This window comes from Rhinolophus hipposideros (genome assembly GCF_964194185.1).
Source record: "Rhinolophus hipposideros genome assembly, chromosome: 12".
NCBI lineage: Eukaryota > Metazoa > Chordata > Mammalia > Chiroptera > Rhinolophidae > Rhinolophus > Rhinolophus hipposideros.
In genome coordinates, this window is record NC_138058.1 from 50,872,650 (window position 1) to 50,894,854 (window position 22,205).

A 22,205-nucleotide genomic window follows, 5' to 3' on the forward strand; every position below is an offset into this window, starting at 1 on the left:
AGGAACAAAGGAGATGCTGTTGGAGGGTGTTAGGAACAGAGGAGAAACGTCAAAAAAGTGGTATTTATGTTGGTCATTCACTTGTAATACTTGGTGAATTTTTAGTGAAAGGAGGAATAATAGTAAAAAAATTTATGTGTAGTATAGTAACATAAAAGATGTTTCTAATAGCATTCCTAGGAGTACTTTGTAAAAGTAACATTCATAATTTGATGAAACTAAGTTTATTTGTCTTATAAATGTATTTAACTCTGCAGTTTTGTGTCGTGTAAGTTAGCCAGATGCATGCATGTCCTTTTCATTTCACTGATTTTAGTAAAAAATACAAATCCAGCCCTCAAATGGAGGCACATCTTTTAGTATTTGTTCACTCATTCCAGGTTTAAACATAAGTGATTTTAAATTAAAAAATGAAGTTTGCTGTCACATAATTTTTTTTCATGAATAGATTCTGATTACTACAGGCAAAGACGGGATTCTCAAAAGGATAGATTTCATGACTGACATCGTTGAAGGGTATATTCCTTTGTAAGATAGAAATTATCTTAAAGTGATTTAAAAATAAACAGAAGGCTTCTAGTGAGACACATTTTATTAGGTAGAATATTTTGTGTGTTTTTGTAATATAATTAATCTGAACCACCAAGTATCTATACAAATAAACATCCAGCTTATTTGACATAGTATTTGTGACCAGTCAGTTCATGGTTTTATTTATATTTCATATTCTTGGCTGAAGCCCTTGGTGATTTAATTAGAACACATTTTCGGGCAAACCCACTTACCAGTTTCTCTCATTTGCCAAATTAAAGGCAGGTAGGGTGCCCGAAGCAGCACACTGACTGTGAAGTCACCTCTGACAACCTGATGAGAGAGAGGGAGAAACTAAAACGCTTCAAATTAAACAAGAACAGGCCAGTTTATTTGGAGAAGTGGTTTTTACTTAATCTTTGGGGTATGGACACCTTTGAGATATCTCGGGGAAGCTGAAGACTTTCTGCCCAGAAATATGCATAAACATGTTATCAGTTTGCATTCAGAGTCGGGATTTTTGGGCTCCCTAAAGCCCACCCATCCTTGGGCCCCAAGTTAAGAACCTATGATTTAGTAAAGAGGCAAATGGCCTTCCATACCTCAGTAGCCTTTAGGAGCATGACTTTAGGACAGTTTATAGATAATTGACAATATCGAGTTAACAGAAAAATGCTAAGTCTTGTACTGCACACTGAGTTAATATGTAATATTTCTTTGAATTAAAAAATACGCATTTTCCACTTAATATTTATCCCATTATCTGGAAAACTCAATCTGCATTGCTCAGGGATACTGGTTAGTAACGTGTTATTCCACATTTGCATAAAATAAGCTACACCTTGCATTTACTTTAATCAGTGATGTCCTGGAGCCTTTTTGTGCAGTGAGATTATGAGCATCTCTTCCCAGCTCCATGTGCGAGACGTCAAGTTGGTAGCTTGTGATCCTCCGTGATGAGAGTGTTTACATTGCTGAAATACTATCAGTCAAAACTTGCTCTGCCTTCATTCCCCTGAATTGCTTTTTACACACTTACCAGCATACAAGTGATTTTAATTACTCATTCAGCAAACATTTTTGAGTGCCTGTTGTGTTCCAGACACTGTCCTAGGTGCCAAGGATACAACAGTGAATAAACAGCACTTACTTAACTGAATATATTTTTCTAAACCCTCAATTTCCTAATAAAGGGAATTTTGGGAGCTCTTAATCAAATAATGGTGGGAAATGTGGAGTTAAACAAAAGCAAATGGATTTCCTTACTGTGGGATTAAAAGACTCTTTTAATGTGCTATTGTGCATTGTTACTCTCTAGGAAGAGAGTAGAATTTTCAATACTTACCCAAAGAACTCTTTTTCCTCCCTTTGGAATATATTTAATATCTTTCAGAAATAGTGTTCTGCTGCTCCGGGGCAGTCACATCCCAGATATTAGGAATTGGTGAATAAAGGGCGTTTATTCCAGGGATGTAGGTCAGGATGGCCAGGACTTCTGAAGACAGACCTGCCCATTATCCAGTTATAGGTGATTTATTTATTTGTAGGTTGGGGATTGAATTATTTTATTGATGGTATCCTGCACCATTCTATTGGGTTTTCATTTCCAACTCTTTAAAGAAAAAAGCACTTTGGGTAATGAGACTGTTCTACCTATATTGTTATTAATCCCCCCCAAATGCTTTTCCTTCTAATCTGCAGTTTCTGATTTGCGAATACCTAATGATATGTACATGTGAACTTCTGCCAGCACCTACTCCCTGCTGCTAGATTTCTTCTCAGCACTGGCCATCTCTTGCTCCAGAGCTTCTCCCTGGAATGAGAGTCTCTGAAAGATTTCACCAGCCACTTCACCCTTATTAGGTTTCAGTGTTTCTCAAAGTGTGATTGGTGAGCTGTTGCGTCATCTTCACCTAGGTCGTTACTAAAATCATAGGTTCTTGGGTCTTACCTCAGACCTATTGATTCATAATCTGTTGTTTGTAGACCCCAAGAGTCTGTGATTTAAAGCACATGCGATTTTTATTGAATTATTTAATATCTATATTGAATTGTTTAAATTCCATGTTTGATAGGCATATACAGTATTTCTCAGTGTAGGTGCTGTTGGCGTTTAGGCCAGGACTGTCATTGTGTGGCGCTTTGCAGGCGCAACAGAACAATTACAATCCGTGGCTCCTACCCATCCAATGCTGTTGTCATGCCTGGTTATTGGGACAACCCAGAATGCCTTCGCACGTTTCCAAATCCCTCCTTTCTACCTTAATGGGGGATGGGGTAGTATCTTCCTTAATTAATAATCATTGTTGTATGCTACTTTTATTCTAGACATTACTCTTAATAATTTAATGCATATATCTCACCCAAGACCTCAAATTACTAACTCTAAACACTTCCAAAACAGTGCAGGGTCCTCAGAACACATTAATGTCAATCACACCTTTGCATTTACATGCCATTTGTTCAATATTTGTTCTAGCTTTTTAAAAAGTTCTAGCTTTTAAAAAATTGCATAAATTAGGCATTATTATTGCTCTCTACAGTGTTTATATCAACCCAAGGTTGCCAGTGTATTTTATTTTTACTCCTTCTTGCATTTTAGACTGTTTCTGAGGCCTTTTTTTGTTTTTTAAATCCTGAAATATACCTTTAGAAGAATGTGTTGCATGCCTTTTGGTGGTAAACTGTATTTGTTTATCAAAATGTCCTTTTTCCCGCTATTTCTTGAATGATGTTTTACCTGGAAATGTAATTCTAGACTGACTTGATTTCTTTCAGCACAGTATTGTTTTATTGTTTCTCTGAGAAGTCCAATTGTTCCTTTGTAGATAATCTGACGCCCATTCTCTTACTTATTTTAGAGATCCCCTTTTTGTCTTTGGTGCTTTGCCGTTTCATATGATGTGGATTTCTTTTTTGTGTATCTTCCTTGGGACTTGTGTCTCCTGAGTTTGAGTCTTTTTGTCTTCTATCCATTCTGGAAAGTTTTAGCCACTGTCTCTTGAGCTATTGCTTCTTGTCTATTTTTTCTATTCTTTCCTTCTGAAACTTTAATTAGGTGTATGTTAATCTCTTATAAAATGATTTCGTGAGATGAGATGATTTTCAGATGTCTCCTAATCTGTCTTTCGTATCTTCTCTTTGTCTCTCCTTGCTGTTTCAGGTCTATCATTTGGTTTATTAATTCTATCTCTGCTCCAATTAACTTTTTAATTTCAAGGATTATATTTTTTACTTTCAGAAATTCCATTAGGTTCTTTTTTTCTCCTGTCTGCCAAGTCATTTTTGTTTCTGGCCCATGTATTTAGTAACTTTTTATTTCTGTAAACTTTTAAAGCATACTTAATTTTAATTTGAACTTGCAAATTTAATTCTGTTGTCCATAGCTTTTACTGCTCTGGTGGTTTGTTTCCTTTTGGTTTGATAATTTTGTTTTTATCTCATATTTGGCAAGTCCTCATATTTAGGAATCTTCTGGGCATGAATTGAAGGTATGTTTCACTACAGAGAATTTGCTTCTTTCTAACAAATACCCTGCATTACTACCAACCCAGAAACAACTTAAATTCATTTCTTGGCTTGAGGCTCCTGGTCCTTTCAAAAAGTGTAATTTTATACTCAACTGAGAACAGCCTTGTAATTATGAATTTTCAGGGGATTCCTATTCCAGTGAAGAACTGATTCAGTTGTTTTTTATTCATTCTCTTCGTGGACACACACACACTTCACTGAGGGGTGTGGCCTTTCAAGGGCATTGCCAGTTTTATGCAGTAGGCTCAATTACAAATTTCACCACATCTGATAAAAATCAAAATTCGGGTGTCTAGCTTCCAAGTTTCAGCTAAGGTCATGGCTTAGCTCTTGCTTACTACTCTGATTTCATTCAATAAATGCATTGGACAGATATTTTTTGAGCTAATTAACTCTTTCCCCGTTTTGCCTCTTGTGGGTTTCTTGATTTGAGTTCAGCAGTGCATTTAAAAAGAGTGTTTGTTATATGTTGTGTACCATATCGAGGTATTTGTAATGGGAGAGACTTCCATACCTAGTATAAAGTATTTCCAAAAGCAAAACCTCAGGTGATTTTTATACACACTGGAGTTTTTATATACACACTGGAGGTTTTTTTGTTTGTTTGTTTGTGTGTTTTTTTGTACACTGGAGTTTGATCACCATTGGGCTAGAGATGCTGCTGCTGTCGCTTCTAGAGTGGGAGCTTGGCATTTGGCTGCCTGGTCCCTTAGACTTCCCCAAACTCAATGCTACTGTTAATTTCAAGCCACATTATTAATTAAATTGACATTTGTGATCTGCCAATTACTATTTAAAAGTGTATTGATATAGAATAAATCCATTTTGAGTTCCAAACAACTTAAAAATTAAACTTTGAAATATAACTTACTGGTATGTTGTCTTTGATATCACTCACAGATTATTTTCCACATCTACATTCAATCATTAGCTAAGTGCATTTTTTAAAAGGTTCGTATGATAGTCTCACTCTAGTTTTTTCTTTTTGAAATTAGCATCATGTAGTCCTAGAAATTTAGATCTTTAATCATTTGGTTTCAAGAAACAAAGCCATTCAAGTTAATTCAAGAAAAGAGAAGCTATTATAAATATACATGTGATACGAAACTGGAAAATTGTCAGGAACTCAAGACAGCTTTGGAGATCTGTTCCTTTCTCATGGTCTCGTTATTATTTTTTTTCTGTGCATTTGTTATGTTCTCTGTCTGCTCTTTATTGACAGTCTTCTCGTTTTATCTTTTCTGTTTCTTCAAAACTTCACTTTGCCCAAGGTTCTGCTTGCTGAGACACTGGCACAATTTTATGGCATCATTTTATCTCTGGGTTACATTGTATTGTGATTCTATTTCTCAGTATTTCCAATTCAGACTTTTTTAGCTGTAATGTCTAATAATGGTTGTGACTAGCCACCATGGCTATTAAAATCAAAACCAAAATAATGGGTCAGTCTGTATCCTGATAACTATAAAACACTGATGAAAGATATCAGAGAAAACCTGAATAATAAGTAGTCTTCGTGCACTGGAAGACTACATAGCAAAGATGTCAGTTCTTCCCAAATTGATCTATAGATTTAATGCAATTACAGTCAGAATGCCAGCAGGATTTTTTAACATAAATATACGCAAACTGATTCTGAAATTTATGTGGAAAGGACCTATTATAATAGTTAAAGCAACTTCAAAAAAACGTTGGAGGAATCACAATGTCTGCTTTTTGAAGACTTACTATAAAAGCGGCAGTAATCAAGGATGTATGTGGTATTGGTGAGGGATAGATACAAGATCTATGGATCAATCCAGAAATAGACCCACACAAATGTAGCCAGTTGATTTTTAACAAAGGTAAAAGACAATTCAATGGAAGAAGGATAGTCTTTTCAACAAATAGTATTGGAGCAGTTGGATACGTACATAATCCAGAAAAAAAAGCTTCGACTTAAATGTCACACCTTAAAAATTAACTCAAAATGTATCATAAATCTAAATGTAAATCTAAAATGTGCTTTTTACAAGAAAACATAGGAAAAAATCTTTATGACTTGGGGTTAAACAAAAAAGTGTTGGACACCAAAAGCACAATCCATAAAAGAAAACATTTGATAAATTGGGCTTCATCAAAAGTAAAAACTTCACTCTGTGCATTAGTGTGATAGGGCTGCCATAATAAAATGCCACAGAATTGGTGGCTTAAACAATAGACATTTAATTTTCTCACAGTTCTGGAGACTGGCATTCTAAGGTCAAGGTTTGGTAGGGTTGTTTCTCCTGAGGCTCCTCCTTGGATTGTAAGTGCCCACCTTCTTGCTGTGTCCTCACATGGCCTTTTCTGTGTGTGTGCACATCGCTGATGTCCCTCCCTCTTCAAATAAGAACACTAGTCCTGTTGGATTAGGGCCCACCCAAATAGCTTCCTGTAACCTTAATTACCTCTTTAAAGGCCCTATCTCCAAATACAGTCACATTTTAAGATACGAATGTTAGGATTTCCACATACAAAAGTGAGGGGAGCACACAATTCAGTCCATAACACTCTGAAAAAGACACTGTTAAGATAATGAAAAGACAAGCTATATAGACTAGGTGAAAAATATATACATGTCATATACCTGATAAAGAACTTGTATCTAGAATATATCAATAAAGAAAATAAAACATCCCAGTTAAAATATGGACAAAAGACTAGAAGACATATCACCAAAGGGTGGCAAATAAACACATTAGCTATTAGGGAAATGCCAGTTAAAACCACCATGAGATGTCATTACACACCTGTTAGGATGGCTAAAATAAAAAGTACAATATCAACTGCTGGCAAGGCTGTGGAAGAAGTGGAACCTCTTATACTTTGCTGCTGGAAATGGTACAGCCACTCTAGAAATAGTTTGACAGTTTCTTACAAAGTAAAACATATACCTACCATATGACTGTTCCACTCCTGGGTATTTTTGTAACTTGTATACAAGTGTTTATAGTGGCTCAGTGCTTATTTGTCAGAAACTGAAAACAGCCAATGTGTCCTCCACTGGTAATGGATAAACTGGGACATATTCATACAATGGAATACTATTCAACAATAAAAAGGAACAAACTAATAATACATGCACCAACTTGGTGAAAAAAGACTGTCTCGAAAATTACATAATGATTCAATTTACATGAAATTCTTGAAAAGACAAAACTATAATGGCAAAAAACAAATTACTAGTTGCTAGGTGGTTCGGATGAGAGAAGGACTATAAGACTTTCAAGGGAAACTTGAAAGTTGTGGGACTTTCGAGTAATGGGATTTTTCTGTTTCCAGAAGGTGCTGGTGGTTACACAAATCTATGCATTATGTTCAGACTAGTAGAACTGTATATGTACATATATATATATATGTATATATATATATATATATAATTTTCCCATAAAGATTTACTTTAAGGGTTTTCTGAACAGACTTTTTATGCCTTTATATATATTTTTTTGTGGCTCACAGTTATGACTATATTTGAGTGGGAAAGGAAGAACAAAATGTTGACATGTTACGAATCACCAAAAATTGAAAATAGATCTAAAACAGCACTACTGAAGATTTAAAAATTTTGAATGTATATTTATAACACTATGATAGAACTATATTTTTAAAAGGTTATTTTTTAAAAACATTATAAGCTAAATAAGTCCCAGGGATGTAATGTACAGCACGATGACTATAATTAACAATACCATGTTGTATATTTGAAAGATGCTAAGAGAGTAAATCTTAAAAATTCTCATGATAAGAAAGAAGAATAACTATGTATGGTAATGGATGTTAACTAACTTACTGTGTAATTATTTCACAATATATACATATATCAAACTATTATGTTGTACACATAAAACTAACAGCATTGTGGCAATTATATCTCATTTTTAAAGAATTTAAAACCCCCAAATTTAAATATTTTACTGCATACAGAAATAATTACATAAAATTCAGTTCTTTGGTTGTACAAGCCACAATTCAGTTGATCCATAGCTACATGTGACATGGGGCTGCTGTATTGGACAGAGCAGCTAGATATAGAACACTTCCCTCAATGCAGAAAGTTCTATTGGACAGTGCTATTTTACAGCGGGGATCAGTTTTTCCAGTAAAAGGCCAGGTAGTAAATACATCAGGTTTTGTGGGCCATGTGGTCTCCATCTCAACTATTCAACTACCATTGCATTGTAAAAGCAGCCATAGACAATACTTAAACAAGTGAACATGGCTGTGTTCCAATAAAACTTCATTTATAAAAACAGACATGTTTGCTTACCCCTATTTTTGAGACTCTGATAGGTCTTTTTCCTTTTTTCAAGTCAGCTCAGGGTTTATTGGTAGAGAGACCTTATAATTTATCATTGAAATTACCAAATTAAATGCAATTTTAATTGTAATTTTGAGAGTGAAAGTGGCCACCATTAATCTGCTCAGAAAATAGGCATAATAAACTGGAAGGGTCCTGGTCAAACCAGGGATATATGTCATCGTGGCTATCAGTGTTTCTATGAATTGGTTGCCCTTGTGGTAGCCTCATACCTAGTCCAAGTAAGTAGAAAAGCAAAATTATTACTTCAGCAGTGGCTGTGGGTTAGCCATTTCCCTCTGAAAGCAAGTATTTATGTGGGAGGTACCCTGAGGTTTGGCCTGCCCAGTGCACTCAAAATAGCCTGTTTTCTGTCCCTGTGCCTTTGCTCATGCTTTTCTTTCTGTGCCCTCTTTCCTATCCCTCTCTTGTGTTTGTCGTAATCCAGCCCATCTCTCAAACCTATGCTTAAATGGCATCTCCTTAAAGCCATTCCTGAAACACCCCTTTCAGACTTAGAAGTTGGTATTTATACTTTATAAAACTCAAATGGCACAGTGTCTTAGACCAGGTCCTCAAATCTGGCTGATCATCAGATGGACCTCAGTAGCTTTAAATACAGATTCCTGCGTCCTGTGATAAATCTGTTGATTCAGAATCAGTGGAGCTGTGGTGTTGTTTTGTTTTGTTTTTGCACTCATATGAATCTTATATAACCAGCCTGCTGTTTCAGTATTTGGAATCTGTTAATTCAGATTTAAATTGTTTGATGTAAACATTGACTTTTAGAGTTAGAAGGAACCTTAGAAATCGTCTTTTACTTTCTTGTTTTTAAAATGGAGGGAGGGAGTTGGGGAGAAGACATAGGGGAATTACTTGCTCAGATCCAATTGCTTGTTGCTGGCAGAGCCAGGATTAAACTTTGCATTTCTTCACTCATTTTAGAACCTTCCTTTATATTCACGTTGGACAACCTCTTCTAAAGAGTAAACTTTGAATACCTTAGGGTGCTTGGTATATAATAAGTGGTCAGATTTTTAAATTGATAATGACCATCTCTAACTCTCTTTATATACTACCTAACACTTCTTTTTTTTTTTTTTTTTTGCATCTTAATCATTGCTTGCTTCTTGATTATGTCGTTTACTCCCACTCTCACTCAGGAATACTTTTCGGACAGGTAGAGATAACTCCACAGTCAGCATGAAATCATTTCAGAAAAATCCTTTCCCAAACCAGTTTAATATGAATATGCTTCTAAAAGGCTGACTGAACCAAACTGAATTCTGGGGTAGCTTTGAAATGTAATAGTTTCTAAGAGCCCCTCTAAACTGAGATCAGCTCTAGATCTGCAGGATTCTCCTCACCAGCATCCTCTCCCACCCCTCACCTCATTTGAGAAAGATTACCCAAGATCTGTGGGAGTGTGTGTGTGAGGGGGTGGGGTGCAGGGTTGGGGTGAGAGTGGGGTTGATGCCTCAGCCAGAATAGGGGTCAGGAAAAGGCCTGTGGGAAGTGATAATGTCCTAAGCCGAGCTTTAAAGGATGTCTAGGCATTAGGCCAGAGGAGGAAGTTAGGGACAAGTGTATGTCTAGGCAGTGCGTGCTAAAGGGCACAGTATGGATAGCATTGGAGAATGCTATCCATAAAGTGCAAATTAGGGAATGACTGGAAAGGTAGGCTGGGGCTAAATAGTAAAGGGTTTTATAGTTAAACTATGGTTCACAACCTGATATCCACGTGCAAAAGAATGAAATTAGAGCCCTGCCTAATACATACAAAAATTCATTCAAAATGGATCATATACTTAAATGGAAAAACTAAAACTGTAAAACTCTTAGAGAAAAACATAGGGAAAGAAACAATTTTGTAACCTTGGGTTAGGCAATGGTTTCTAGCAGTAATAACAAAAGTACAAGCAACAACAACAAAAAATAGGTAAGTTGGACTTCAATAAAATTAATAATTTTTTTGCTTCAAAGAACACTATGAAGAAAAAGAAGACAACTACAGAATGGGATAAAATTTTTGCAAATCATATAACTGATAAGAGACATATCATGATCTATAAACAACCCTTAAAGTCAACAATAAAAAGACAAATAGGCAAAGAATTGAATAGACATTTCTCCACAGAAGATATTTAAATGGCCAATAAGCACATGAAAAGATGCTTAACATCATTAGTCATTAGTGAATTGTAAGTAAAACCACAATGAGATACCACTTCACACCCACTAGGATAGCTAAAATAAAAATGACAGATAATACAAATATTGGCAAAATGTGGAGAAATTAACATTCATACATTGCTAGTGATAACAAAATAGTGCAGCCACTTTGGAAAACATTTCTTAAAAAAGCAAAACATAGAGTTACCATATGATTCAGCAATTCCACTCGTAGATCTGTATCCAAGAGAACTGAAAACATAGGTCCACACAACATTTTATGCACTGGTATTCATATAAGCATTATTTGTAATAGCGAAAAAGGGGAAACAACCCAAATATCCTTCAACATAATGGAGTATTTCCATGTGATGGATAAACAAAATGTGGTATTTTTCATACAGTGGAATATTTGTCAACAAAAGAAATAAAGTACAGAAACATGGTGCAACATGGATGAACCAGAAAAGTTATGCTCGGTGAAAGAAGCCAGTCACAGAGGACTACATTTTGTATGATCCTATTTATATGAAATACCCACAATAGTCAAATCCAGAGACAGAAAGTAGATCAATAGTTGTCAGAGACCGGGAGAGGAAGGAATAGGAAATGACTGCTAATAGGTGTGGGGTTTCTTTTTGGGGTGATGAGACTGTTCCAAAATTAGATAGTAATGATGGTTACATAACTTTAAATATACTAAAAAACACTGATTGTACGTAGTAAAAGAGGGAATTTTATGGTATATGAATTATAGCCCAATAAACACTATATAAAAAGTGCTGTATTTAGTGGAAATTTTAAACTCTGACATGGAATTTGAATTTTCGTCTTTAAAATATATGTGTGCATTCCCGAAGTATTTTAAACTCAAGAACGACATGACCTGGACATCGCTTTCAGAGCATGTGAAGAATGGTGGTCAAATCAATGATGTGGTCTAGATGCTTAGAATATTAATCCTCAGCTTTCTGCCCTAAACAAGTCCAAAATTCTACATTACTGATACCGAATTAGAAATTTTTAACTTTATACGTGGTGGTATTTTACATTAAACTTGTCCTCATTTTCCCCCCAATAAATTGTTCTAGGTGATTAAAGAATAACAGTTATACAATTTTAGAGATAATATTTTTAAGTTTACGTCCGTGTGTATGTAACCTTGACCATTGTAAATTTAGAGACAGCAAACTATTAATTTATTTTAGCTGGAAAACCAAGGTTCTTAGTGAATCATAATTTTTTAAAGACTTTTAATCAACTTGTTGATTTTGATGCGGCAAAGCCCAGAAAGTCATTTCCTAAGGAGTTTTTTCTTCTCTTTTTATAAATTATCTTAATTCTGTCAATTAAGATACACATTGGGAAATATTTCAGAAGGCAGAAATAGCAGTAATTTTAGCTGTCTCGTTTTTTATTGACTCTAAAGAACCATATTTTTAAAACACTTATCCTTTAGAAAATTCTGGACTGATTTAAATTTTGAAAGATTGTATTCAAAAGTTAAGCCTATAGTAAGTACTGACTTTACTGACCTACTTATAAGAACTACTGTCACAGTATTTTTGTTAAATATACGCTGGTGTTAACTATTAGTCTATTTTTAGAAGACTGTATTGTACAGCAGCCATTTTGCACAGTTTAACTTGTGTTAATAGAATGTATGCCCTCTTGTGGTCAATTGGGAACAAAATTTCACTTATAAAATTAATCATCCTAGATTTCTATGGATTCACATTTTCCCTGCTGTTTCATAATGGAATCACCCATACTCTTCAAAACCAAGGCAGGGTTTTTTAAAATGGAGAATTAAGAATTGGAGAGAGTTGTATCTTACTTTATTTGGAGAAGTGCTAAAAAACATGTGGGTTGAAGGACAAAGCATCAATATCAAGAAGGAGCCTAACAGAAAAAAGATGGAAGTATGAGGGAAAGGCAAGTAGTTGTGATGGTGTTTGAGAAGATTTATGACTAAATTGATGTGCTATATACCTGAATATTTTACAGGTACACTCGCCCCCTTTACAAAATGCTTCCAGAATGATATTCAGATTTTTTTCCTGTTTCATCATACAGATATCTTCTCATCTGAAGGAAGGAAATGTTTATCTAACACTGTCTATCTGAAGTGTCTGTCTCATTTAATTAAATTAAGCGCAGTTTGAAGTAACTGTTCAAATCTCTTTTGTACTACTTGTCCTAAATTGGCATTACAGTGTTTATTAGTTTGGGGCATTTTTTCCTGAAGGAATGAATTTCCCTGCAAATTTCATTTTAATATTTTTCTTATTTTGTATGGGGAGACCTTTTAATAAATACTCTTCTTCTTTTTTGAGTTAAAAGGTTAAATTTCACATTTCAGCATTAGCTGTGTCCCACATCTACCTGTGACTCCTAGATCCTTGGCTGGTACTTGTAATGCCCCAGGTATTCTTAGGAGCCTTCCACTGTTAATGGTATTGTCCCTTGTAGGTGACTCACTGATTTTCACCAATTCATTAATAAGATAGTGTTACAACTAAGATAATTCCGGTCACATGAATGGATCTCTCTGTGATCAGGGAATTGCATATATTGGTTGATATGAACATTAATTTATTAAGTTTTAGTTAAGAGTTAAATATTATATGCTAGTTATAACAATTTAAAAGTATCATTTAAAGAGTTCTGATTTAATTATAAAACACTTTAAATTGACAAAGAATTGCTGCCATTTTTTTTATAGATTGAAAAGAGTTTCTGCCTATTTATATGTAATTAAAATTGTAAAACATGAATAATATGGATTAAGTTTTAAAGTGATTTTCATTTTTAATGTGTGGCTTATAAAAATATATTTGGTTTGTATTGAACTGAACTAATTTGATTGTATCATCAGTTGTGTTTAAACAGATGCAGGAGGGCTGTTTTCATGTTTATATAACTGTGTTAGCTTTTCATATTATAAGGTTTTTAAATTAACAAGTTTAAGGCTAGTTAATAAAGTCAAAATTTTATCACCAGGCTCTGGATGAATGGCAGTAGAGTTGAGACTGCCTGGGTTGGAATCCTAGCACTGTCACTTACTAGCTATATGGCCTTGGCAAGTTCTTTAAGTCTCTGAGCTACCATTTCCTGTGCTGCCATGGGAATAATATCAGTACCTACGTCATAAGATTGTTTTGAGGATTAAATGAATTCATATTAAAAACACTTAGAATAGTGTCTGGCACATACTAAGGCCTGTGTGTATATTAGCTATTATTGTTATCATCATTCAATTTATACATGAATTAATGATGAAATATATTGCAAAGTACATGCTGTTTGTTTTGTAAATACAAATCACTTTTGCACTTCTAGCTTTAAAAAATATTTCCATGTAATTGAAAATAAACAGCTAAATGACATTTTATAAAGTTTATAATGAAGGCTTTTTTTTACAGTTATCCTTTCTTCTTTTTTTAGGCACGGAATGTTAACACTGGTGAATTGGCAGCAATTAAAGTAATAAAATTGGAACCAGGTAAATTAATTGAAATTTGATGTTTCTTATTGCCATATGCCACTGGATATCTTTAAGGTTTTTTGTTTTTTTTTAAAATAATGTTTAACATTCTCTTGTTCCCAATATCTTCTGGGAGATAGAGCTGGTATCTATTCTTTTCTACCCCGCTTTGAGACCTGTAGACACCTTACGCAATTCTTCCCTGAAAAAAACATAATTGGGAGAAGGCGGAGAACTTGTGAAGAGACTTTGTTCCTTCTGAACTTAAATGAGTTAACTTGTCACAAATCGATAAGGGTATATTTGCAAGTTAACATTGTCCTGTAGTGAGGGGGCATTGTGATGCAGTGAAAAGAAGTGAACTGAGACTTGGGTGGTTAGAGTCCACTTCTTCACGTCCCACTCTCTTGCTCTGCGAACTTGGGCAAGTAACTTCACTTCTCTTGAGTCTCACTTTTCTCAATAGGCTGAGCTCTCACGTTTTCTCTTAATAGTTACCTCCCAACTTGAGCAGTTTATTGGGTAGTCCCTAGGACTACTCCATATTTTTTGTTGGCTTCAACTGTATTCTATCCCTAAATTCCTGCAAAAATGCACATCTTTCTGAGCTAACTAACACTCTTGTCTGGCCTGTTTTAAACCCTTTCTCTTTTTCTCCCTCCTGCCATAAGCAAGTAACTGTACTAGCGTCTAGACTGCTTTCCACAGCGATGATAATACCTTTCTGATGGCTTCTCCCACTACAAACTTACAGTATGAATTTATTGGTAAAACAGATTTTAGCTTTCGTACAAGCAGAAATACACTGAATTTTTTTAAGTGCGGGCAACTTTTTCTGTAAAAAGCCCAGATCATAAAACGTTTTAGGCTTTGTGGACCACATCAGGTCTCTTTATACAGTTCTCCCTCTTCTCTTTCCTTCTCCCTTACCTCCAAGAATGGAAAAACCGTTCTTAGCAAACCAGGCCACTTGCTGCTGTAGTTTGGTCACTTCCGATCTACACCATCAGTAGACTTTTTAGAAGTGCCATTAAGATGAAATTTGAAGACTGTGTTGACTGACTGTGATGAAACCACACTGAAATAAGAAAGTACTTTCTCAGTTACAAATATTTGCAGATTTTGTATAGTTTAATTACATTCTAATATCACAAGGCAAAGCTTTTTTCTTTTCTCTGAGTCCTCTACTCTTTATAAGAAATGGAAGATTAACTATATTAAAGATTTAGCATTTGAAGCAGGACCTTCATTTTTAATCATTAAGAAGCGGCTATGTTACTTGATGAAATATTTCGTCTCTAATCAGAAGTTAGCTTGTTGGAAGGGAGAGAGGTTATTTTAAGGCAAGCAACTTTTCTTTTAAAGAAATGAGGTTACAAGTCACACACCAGTTCTGCTCATTTTCTATTGCTGAGAACTTACTTACATGACCACACAAACACAAGAGAGGTTGGGAAATGTGGTCTTTAGCTAGGCAGCTATGTGGTCTTTAGCTCAGAAGGAAAGAATGGCATTTTGCCCAAAGAGGCAATTTTAAGGTTATTATGAGGATCTGGAACAAGGTAGTTACAGTGGGGCTGAAATTGAGAGAGCTTTAGGAGGTACAATGAAGAGAGAATACATTTTTGTTCATTTCAGACGTGTTGATTATGAGGTGTTTAGGGAACGTTGTTGTAGATATGCACAGTTGTCAATTTGATCTGTAGATCTGGAGCTCAGGAGAGGTCTTGGCCAGAATCATGGATTTGGACATCATCGGTGTTTGGCAGTAGTTGTAGTTCAGAGTTTCTAAAAAAAAGAAGGCCACGGGGTGACTGGATGACTCAGTTGGTTAGAGCGCGAGCTCTGAACAACAGGGTTGCTGGTTCGATTCCCACATGGGCCAGTGAGCTGCGCCCTCCACAACTAGTTTGAAGATAAAGAGCTGCAGCTGAGCTTCTGGAGGGGCAGCCCGATGGCTCAGTTGGTTAGAGCAGGAGCTTTGAACAACAAGGTTGCAGGTTCAATTTCCGCATAGGATGGTGGGCTGTGCCCCCTGCAACTAAAGATTGAAAACGGCAACTTGACTTGGAGCTGAGCTGCGCCCTCCACAACTAGACTAAAGGACAACTACTTGGAGTTTGATGGGCCCTGGAGAAACACACTGTTCCCCAATATTCCCCAATAAAATTTATAAAAAATAATAAATGAAAGAAGGCCACTAGTATCAAATGCTGCTGAATTGTCAAGTAGAATGAGAATTGATAAGAGGCTTTTGATTTGGGTCTTAAGATGACATGGACCTTTGCAAGAGTAATTCCAGCAGTCATTAGATGAAAAATAGATTGGACTTGGTTGAAGAATGAATGGAAGTATGGAAGAGAAAAAAAGCTTAGACTATTTTTGAAGAAATTTGGGTATAAAAAGCAATGGGGATTGGTTTAATATGGGAGAAGCAAAGTTATGGGAAAGATTTTACATTGTAGAAAGTTTGAGCATGTTTGTAGGCTGAAAGGAAAAAGTGAGTGGTGATGGAGAGAATAAAGGTATCAAAGGGAGAACATAAATGATGGAGCAAGATTCTGAGAGGGTTTGGGAGTTGATAGGATCTGGAGGTGCCTCTTCTGAAAAGCAGGAGAGTATCTCCTTTGGGATCACGGCTTTGTAAAGGTCTAAGGTTGGGCACAAATGTAGATTAGTTTTAAGGTTGAGGAGAGGGTATTTAAAGAAGATCTTTACAGCAGGGTCTCCATTTTCTCAAGGGGGGGGAGTTAGGAACTTAGCTGAGAGTGAAGCAGAGGTTGGTAAGTAAGATATCTGAAGAATAATTGAAACAACTTTTTTGTTTTAAGAGGCTTTATGGAGAATAGAAGAAGGAACTGACTAATTATCAGTAATGGGACTTTGTACAGTGTTATGTGTCTAACTGAAGTTGGACATCAACCATTTTTTATTATGCCCATTAACATACTTGTAGTTATGTTGCTGTTCAAAAACTAATCATTTGAAAAAAAACAACTAATCATTTGAATGTCACCTGAAAGTAATATGTCATTAATTTTTACCTATTAAAAGATCTTTTCATCAGAAATTGAAGTTAGGGAGAAATTAGTGGTAAGGGAATTAGGTAAGGTAAACTTGTATCTCCAAGGTAGGTAAACTTGTATCTGTTTTAAAAACTGCTCATTAGTGAATTGCCTGTCCCATTACATAAATTATGCGTCCATGTTGCCTTTTCCCCAAAGTTTTAGAGGATAACAAGCATATATTTATAATTTATTTTCAACTTTGCTCGTAGAGTTAAAAAAAAAAAATACTAACACAAACGGTTAATGAGAGGTAGAAGTACCTTTATAGAAAAGAGAAAAGCAGTACCCAGATATGTCACTCCATAATCTCATCCTCCTGCATAAAGCCTTGATTCCATATGTGTAATGCAAACCAGTGACTCCTGGTATTTTACTTGAAATGCTGCTAACACAAACTTAATATTTATTGCATTTCCATAATATACCAGTATAGAAAAAAGTCCAATTTCCTTTTAAGGCTATTACTTGTAACAAAGTGTATGTTTTCTAGTTGTGTTATAAATGACTTTGTAGTCCAGAGGTCTTCATAGCAAAATATTAACCCACACTAATGTTATCACTAATTAGCCCACAAAATGTTATCTCTTGTCTTTTTAATGATGGCCATTCGAACAGGTGTGAGGTGATATATCTGATTGTGGTTTTGATTTGTGTTACCTTGATGATTAGAGATGTTGAATACCTTTTCATGTACCTGTTGGCCATTTGTGTGTCTTCTTTGGAAAAATGTGTCTTCATTTCCTCTTCCCATTTTGGTTGTGTTTTGCTATTGACCTGTATCAGTTCTTTATCTATTTTGGATATTAACTCTTTATTGTATATATGATTCGCAAATATTTTCACTCATTCATTAGGTTGCCCTTTCATTTTGTTGATGGTTTCCTATGCTGTGCAGAAGCTTTTTAGTTTTTAATCATAAGAAGGATGAGATAAATGTTGGCGAGGATATGGAGAAAAGAACCTTTGTATACTGTTGGTGGGAATGTCAATTTGCATAGTTCATCCACTATAGAAAACAGTATGAAGGTTCCTCAAAAAATTAAAAATGAACTACCTAATGACCCAGCAATGCCACTTCTGGGTATTTATCCAAAGGATATGAAAATAGGATATCAAAGAGATATCTGCCCTCCACGTTCACTGTAGCATTATTCACAATAGCCAAGATAGGGCAACAACCTAAGTGTCCGTCAACAGATGAATGGATAAAGAAGATGTGGTGTGTGCATATTCAAAGGAATATTATTCAGCCACAAGAAAGAAAGAAATCCTCCATTTACAACAACATGCATGGACATTGAGGGCATTATGCTAAGTGAAATAAACTAGACAGAGAAAGACAAATACTGCACAGTAAAACTTATAAGTAGAATCTTTAAAAAAAAAAAAAAGGAAGCCCGCCATGTAACTTCTGTATATTGAAAAAGAGTAGGAAACAATACTTAGTTGAAAAGCAAAGCCCCAAAATATATGAAGCAAAAACTGACAATTGAGGGAAGAAATAAACAAACAATAATAGGACCTCAATGGTAAAATGTAATGTAAACAATATAAATTATAGAAAGAAGAATTAGGGAAATGCCACTAGTATTTATTGACTGTTATGTTGTTAAGAACCATTTCTAGTTAGGCACTGGCATTATCAGCAACAAAACATGGTCCTTGTCATAAAGAAACTCACTGTCTGATAATAGTGATTCTTTGAGAAATTTGGCATTTTTTCCTCAGTAACGGGCTTGTTTTTGGTAGAAAAAAAATTGAAAGAACTGTTGGTAAGAATGTAGTGGTGATGAAGTCTTCACTGGATGATCGTAGCAAACTTTCTAGCCATCTTCTTTACCATAAGGTTCTCAGTGCCTGATACAATTCCTGGAATCTGGTAGAACAGACACTCGGTGCACAGTTATTGGATAAATCAAATTAATGAGGAAGATAGGAAACTAAGAAGATTTACCTTAGAGATGCCTTGGAGATGGGTTGGTTTAAACCATGACAATATTTTGCTAATGAATAGCTAACGTTTATTCAAACTTACCTGTGTCAGGCCCTGTTCAAAGTGCTTTTACATTTGTTGACTTATTTAATCCTTACATATTGTCCCTATCTAAAATAAGAAACAAAAGCACTGAAAGTTTTAGTAACTCGTGCAACTTAGTGGCAAACTGAAATTGGAGCCCTAGCAATACAGCTCTAGAGCGTACTCTTTCACCACTGTCAAAAAGTTGGCAGTGGTGTGGCAGCTGTTATCAGGTGTAACTGGATGTTTATTAATACAGACACACACACATGTTCTAGAACTCATAAATGAAAAATGTTTAGTGGTAGAGGTACCACTTAACAATCTTAACTTCTTTTTATGCATATTTAATGAGAAGTAAAGGAACTTCATTGGGTAAGAAGAAAATGTTTCTTTAAAACCAGTATATTTACTCAAACTGGACATCTTTTGTGGAGAAATTGATGCATAATAAACAAACCCAGAGATAAACCAGCAAACAAACTCTTTTCTGAAGAGTATACACGTAATGTAATCAGTTTAATTAGCGAGCTGTCTTACACTGACCTACAGTGAAGACAGGAATCTCAAGTAACTAATGGAGAAAGTGAAAATCTGCCTGGCTTTGGTCAGACTGGAGTAACAGACATAGATAAAGCCTCAAACTCCCAAGAATAGTGCAGCTGTAAAGTGTCCTAACAAATCCTGTCTTTGAGTGACTATGGCTTGCTTACCTTACTGAGAAATTTTGTTCTCGAAAATCACAGAACACCAGAAACTTGGCTATGTGTAATTATATCAGCAAGAAGAAAACATCCCACTCTGGCCTGGAGAATCTAAGTCATTTTGTCATAAAGAAGTAGTCTTGATTTATAACCGAGATACATACACAGCTCCATATAAGGCGTTTCTGGACATAGTATCCACATCTGTCTTTGTACCTCCTGGAAAGAGGACCTTTGGTTCACTTTGCAATCCAGTCCTAAAGTAGACGCCTGTATACAGAGACACCTCTGCTTTAACATGCTTTAAAGCATGTTAAACATGCTTTGTTTAACTTTCTAAGCCTACTATAACATGCTTTGTTTAAATTTCACCTAAATTCCACTCTTTTCAAATTCTTACAACTCTTACCTTTTCCTTTGTTTTGTGAGATGGTCCAAATTTCTCTGGTGTATGGTCTTTCTCATCTCAATGGGTCAGTAAACCTGATTTTGTCAGATTGCAGGTTTGTTCCTGTGGTCTTTCGGCTGATTGGGCCAGCACATTGCCAGCTCTTGAGTCTTATTTTGAAAGAAAATTCAAAATGGATCAAGATGAAATCTTGTGGCAGCGCTTGCTTGTAGAATAGAACTCACATTTATATATTTCCAGGCTTCATTTTCAAGTTCTTACAAGGTATAATAACTATCTACCTTATGGGTGTCTTGAATCTTTTTCTTCTTTCTTTTTCGTATTTTAAAGTCAGAATTTTAGAGCCATACGGAACTTTTTAGGTCATCTGTCTCAATGGTTGTCAGATGTTTTACAACTTTCAAAACTTTTGTCATAGAAAATACCTGGTAGCAAGGAGGTGGTACTGTGTGAACAGTCTCTGAAGCTTAACACTCATGTTTCATATTGCAGAAAAGTAGGCACAGTGTTTATAATTTGCCCAAAGCCACACATCTTATTTGTGGATCTGACTCCTCTGATTCTTGACCCATCGTTCTTTAGTTTTTCACCCTAAAAAATAGTATTAATTAAAGTTGCTTGTAATTACTTGTTTGTAGTACTGTTTGCAGCACTAGTTATTGAAGTAGAATGTAGCTATAGATAACACTGATGAATTAAGTAGCAACTCATGGAAGAAATTCATTCCTTCTAAACGGGAAAACACATTCCTTTTCAAACAGTGCAAAATACTGAGATTGATGAGCAGGGAAGTTCATAGTGAGAAAATAAGGTATTATGTTTTGTTTCCACGAGAGCAGCATTTATTAAGTTGTAGAACAAAATTTTTAAAGTGTGAAAAGACCAATAAGGCCTCGTTTTACTATTTTTCATGAGACTTCAAAGTTGTATTTTACAAATCATCTTTCGTGTCAGCTTTTGACATTAGTTTTTTCTTTATTCATCTTTATTCATCATTTATTCTTTATTCATCATTTAATCTTCTTTATTCATCCATTCATCAGTGGACTCTGGTTGTTTCTACCTATTGGCTGTTGTGAATAATGCTGCAGTGAATATGGGTGTGCAAATATCTCTTTGAGATCTTGATTTTAATTCTGTTGGGAAAATACCCAGAAGTGGGATTGCTAATGGAACATACGGTAGTTCTATTTTTAATATTTTGAGGAACCACCATTCATTCTGTTTTACATAGCAGCTACACCATTTTACATTCCCACCAACAGCGTACAAGTGTTTAAATTCTGTGTTTCCCCTAAAATAAGACATAGCCAATCAGCTGTAATGCGTCTTTTGGAGCAAAAAATAATATAAGACCCGGTTACTATAAGACCGGGTATAATACAACATAACAATATAATATAATATAATAAATACTGGGTCTTATAATAATGTTTGCTCCAAAAGACACATTAGAGCTGATTGTCCGGGTAGGTCTATTTTCGGGGAAATACAATAGTTGTGGGTTATTTCTTTGTGTCCCGACCGGCAGGACAATGCAACGTGGGACGAGGGGAAGAAACCTGTTGAGGATGAAAAAAAAGGGGAGACAGGAGACGCGAAGAATGGAGGCAAGACAGGGATCTGATCAAGCCTCAAAATTTTATTACGATGGCGGGTTATATATATAGCTATGTCAGATGGGGGTGGGATATGCTATGTCATAGGGTGGCGAGGTACTTGTCGCGGGCTGATAGGCTAGGACAGGGCGATGCCATATGAGGTACAAGGAAATGGGCAGGCTCTGGGTTTGGCGCGCGCGGGCTCTGGGTTTGGCGCGCGCGGGCTCTGGGTTTGGCGCGCGCGGGCTTTGGGTTTGGCGCGCGCGGGCTTTGGGTTTTGTGACCAGGAAGTTCTGCCTAGGCAAGGCCTGGGGATTTCTATGGCTTCCGACATCTCCTCCCTTTTTGTTTGTTTTAAGGAGGTGGG

At 35.7% G+C, this 22,205-nt stretch overlaps 1 protein-coding gene across 4 annotated transcripts in view; it reads left to right on the forward strand.

The window, feature by feature from the left end:
- MAP4K3 (mitogen-activated protein kinase kinase kinase kinase 3) overlaps nt 1–22,205 on the forward strand; it is a 149,056-nt gene that overhangs the window by 39,876 nt on the left and 86,975 nt on the right. For all 4 annotated transcript variants that reach the window (XM_081068041.1, XM_081068042.1, XM_081068043.1 and 1 more), the window contains exon 2: nt 14,000–14,057. In XM_081068041.1, coding sequence (XP_080924167.1) covers nt 14,000–14,057 — 58 coding nt within the window. The remainder of the gene's footprint in view (nt 1–13,999; nt 14,058–22,205) is intronic.